This window comes from Aplysia californica, unplaced genomic scaffold, assembly GCF_000002075.1.
Source record: "Aplysia californica isolate F4 #8 unplaced genomic scaffold, AplCal3.0 scaffold00335, whole genome shotgun sequence".
Classification (NCBI taxonomy): domain Eukaryota; kingdom Metazoa; phylum Mollusca; class Gastropoda; order Aplysiida; family Aplysiidae; genus Aplysia; species Aplysia californica.
Window position 1 is genome coordinate 782,264 of NW_004797605.1, and position 3,342 is coordinate 785,605.

At 36.2% G+C, this 3,342-nt stretch overlaps 1 protein-coding gene across 1 annotated transcript in view; it reads left to right on the plus strand.

Moving 5' to 3' along the window:
- LOC101854810 overlaps positions 1 to 1,983 on the plus strand; it is a 3,376-nt gene extending 1,393 nt beyond the window's left edge. The window contains exons 2-3 of the mRNA XM_013085022.2: positions 444 to 498; positions 1,707 to 1,983. Of these exons, the coding sequence (XP_012940476.2) occupies positions 444 to 498; positions 1,707 to 1,815 (164 nt within the window). The 3' untranslated portion in view covers positions 1,816 to 1,983. The remainder of the gene's footprint in view (positions 1 to 443; positions 499 to 1,706) is intronic.
- Positions 1,984 to 3,342: the final 1,359 nt, after the last annotated feature.

A 3,342-nucleotide genomic window follows, 5' to 3' on the forward strand; every position in this document is an offset into this window, starting at 1 on the left:
GACAGACAGACAGACAGACAGACAGACAGACAGACAGACAGACAGACAGACAGACAGACAGACAGACAGACAGACAGACAGCTATCCGTTTATCCATCATAATACTATTATGGAGAAGCTTTTATTTTGCTTGCTTATTCGATGTACATGTATATGTATACCTATAATATATTTCAATGTGGCTACTACTGTGTCCTTATCGTTAACCCTTCATTCTATTGGCAAAAGGACAGAGTCCCAGCTTCTATAATCACAAAAATCAACATTCTCTTGCGTAAGCTGTTTTTTACACTAAGTAAGACTAAGCTGGAGCATCATTCGAGATTATTTATTAAATGAAAGTAAGCTACAGACTGGCTGTTGGGAATGATCCCATTGCTGCATTGTTTCAGCGCGTTCAACCAACCTCATGTGTGGTTTGTTTCTTTCTATCTTTCTTTCAGCTATGCCCTCTGGTATTGGTGGTAACAACACTGGTGTTCAACAGACCTCATATTTGTGAGTTGATAACAATAATGCATTTACTTAGCGCATATTCACGCTCTACAGCATGCTCTACGCGCTTTATAACAGTCATTACCCAAGCAGAGGCTAGAACACAGCTCAGAAACATTATATGCTTCCCAGGTAGCATACAGAGCAGGTTGAGGATTTCACGCTCTCAAACACTCACAAACTGACAAGATTCAATGTCTACAGCCGGGTACCCATTGCCACCTGGGTGAAGTGAGGAAAATTGGTGTTAAGTGCCTTTCCAATGGACACAACATCGGGCCTCCGACAGGATTCGAACCCACGACCTTAAGATGCGAGTCTTAGAGCCTAACCACTAAGCTACCGACGCCATGGAAGATGACTTCCTTTCCCGTCAGTAGTCAATCTTGCTAATTTTCACTTGCTCCGGTTCACTTTTTAAAAATTCAATGCAATGTTGGAATGTGCCGAAGCTTCTTCAATATTCACTAAGTTGTTTTAACTCAAGTTGTGTCATGTTTTATCTTCTGAAGACATGCTTGTCAAACGTACTTTGATGTATTGTAACAAGGTAATGCAAGAGTTAATTTAACTCAGTTAAAGAGGATCAAAGTTTTTTGTTGTTCTTTTTTTTTTCTTTTAAATAATGAATGTTTACACCCGTATCGGCATATTTTACATCAGAGCGGGTTGGCCAGAGTATAAAATGCATTTTTAAGGTTGCCTGTCGATCATGGACCAGACCAAACATCTTTTCCAAATGGGAATATCTGAATGATAGCAGCTCATATTAGAATGTCTATCTATATAATTTAGGGGAGTGGGTATACTGGCTGGATGGTGTAGTTGCTTATTTTGTGAGCGATATACAGGTCAGGAAAGTTGTGTCCTTTCTTATGTCAGAATGGCGAGCTCATTTCCTGCATTAAAAGGGGGGGGGCGGGGCAGTTGTAACTCGGAAGGAGACAGGTTATCTTTTGTTTGATTTGGATGTGTTTGTTTGCTGTGGTTAATGTCGTTTTCTTCCAAATCATTGAGGAACATACCAGTCGGCTAATACTAGGATAATATGACTCCTCTTTAGACAATATCATCAAGTCCTCACACATTTATGAACGTGTTAATGTTGTGTGAGTGTTTACATACATGCTTGAACTTTGTTTGCAGCTCTGCTGTACATTTGCTACACCAGAGACATATTTATAATCATTCACTTCCTTTCTCTTTTTCAGTAACCCTTTGAAACTGGAAAAGCTTAAACAGGCATTGTTGGAATGCTTACTACAGATAGAGCAGGAAGATGAGAACAGCACTTACACCTTCCAGTGTCCACGTCTATGAATACCACTTGCCACATGTGTATGTGACATGGCTACTCTTAGATAAGATAACATAAGTATAATCTTTACTGTCCAGACCCTAGCCATTTCTTTGGTTTTTGCACAAACACACACACACACACACACACACACACACACACACACACACACACACACATACATACATACATACACACGCGTGCATACACACACATGTATATAATACATGCATACACAACATACTTTCTCACATCTTTCTCTTCCAGGTACATGTACACATACACTCTAAACACACTGAAACAGACGCACGGCCCCATGCACATGATATAAATGAACAATTGTTAGCAATAATTATGTTAAAGCCATGTACATTTTCATTAGCTGTGCTGTTATGTGCGAATTACGGAGAATGATGTAGGCTGTAACCACGGTATTTAATTTTCAGAGTATATTATATGTAGTCATTATTGGTGATTTACATATGTATGAGTGTGTACAAAATAATGAATATTGTAGCCATGGTCATCAATTTTTAAAGTATTTTGTAATCAATTAAGGTGATTAACATGTATGTGAATTGTGTACATAATATTGAGAGCTTTTGCTATAGTTTGTACATAATAATGAATATTGTAGCCATGCAATCAATTCTTAGAGTATTTTATAATCAATTGAGGTGATTTACATGTATGTGAATTGTGTACATAACATTGAGAGCTTTTGCAATAGCTTGTCAATACTATTATCGCTGTTGCAAAATCTTCCGTCGGCAAGGAATATCACAAAACTATGTTAGTGATGGGGGTGCACCTTTGTGCCTCCCTCGTGCATCAAGAGCAGGCTTATAATCACAGCAACTCATTTCTGTAAAAGAGGAATTCCTGATCTAGCATTTACGGTAATTGGATATCTGATGTGTTCTCGCTAGTCAAAATATTTGTGATGTTTATGATTTTAAGTACAATGATAATATTGTTATTCAGTTAAAACGTACGTTCTTGAGGTTGTGAATGTCAGGACGAGCCTGTTTTGTTGTTATTATTATTAATTAATAATGTCATCACTATCTCTATTTCGTAAGCGTTGATATTAATTATATCCATGATATTGATTATGATACCATTTTTTTATGATACTGTTATCATTTTCAACTGTTATTATCTTAGTCATCATTACTATCATTATTGTTGACATCATAATCACCATTATAATTTTCATTATATAATAATCGTTGCTGATATGATTCTCATTATCTTATTTCACTAAATATCGTTATTGTTATTATTATCATTACCATTGTTGTTTCCATTACCAGAAAGTTTATAATTTCTATTGTTGCGGATGTTATTTCTATGTTAGTGCTACTTGTTAAAAAGGTTATTATCGTTATAATTAAAATTTTCTAAATTTATACACTATCGTTTTTAGTGTCTTTGTTCTCAATTCAGTGCCACTACAAAAAGAAGAAGAAGAAGAAGAAGAAGAAGAAGAAGAAGAAGAAGAAGAAGAAGAAGAAGAAGAAGAAGAAGAAGAAGAAGAAGAAGAAGAG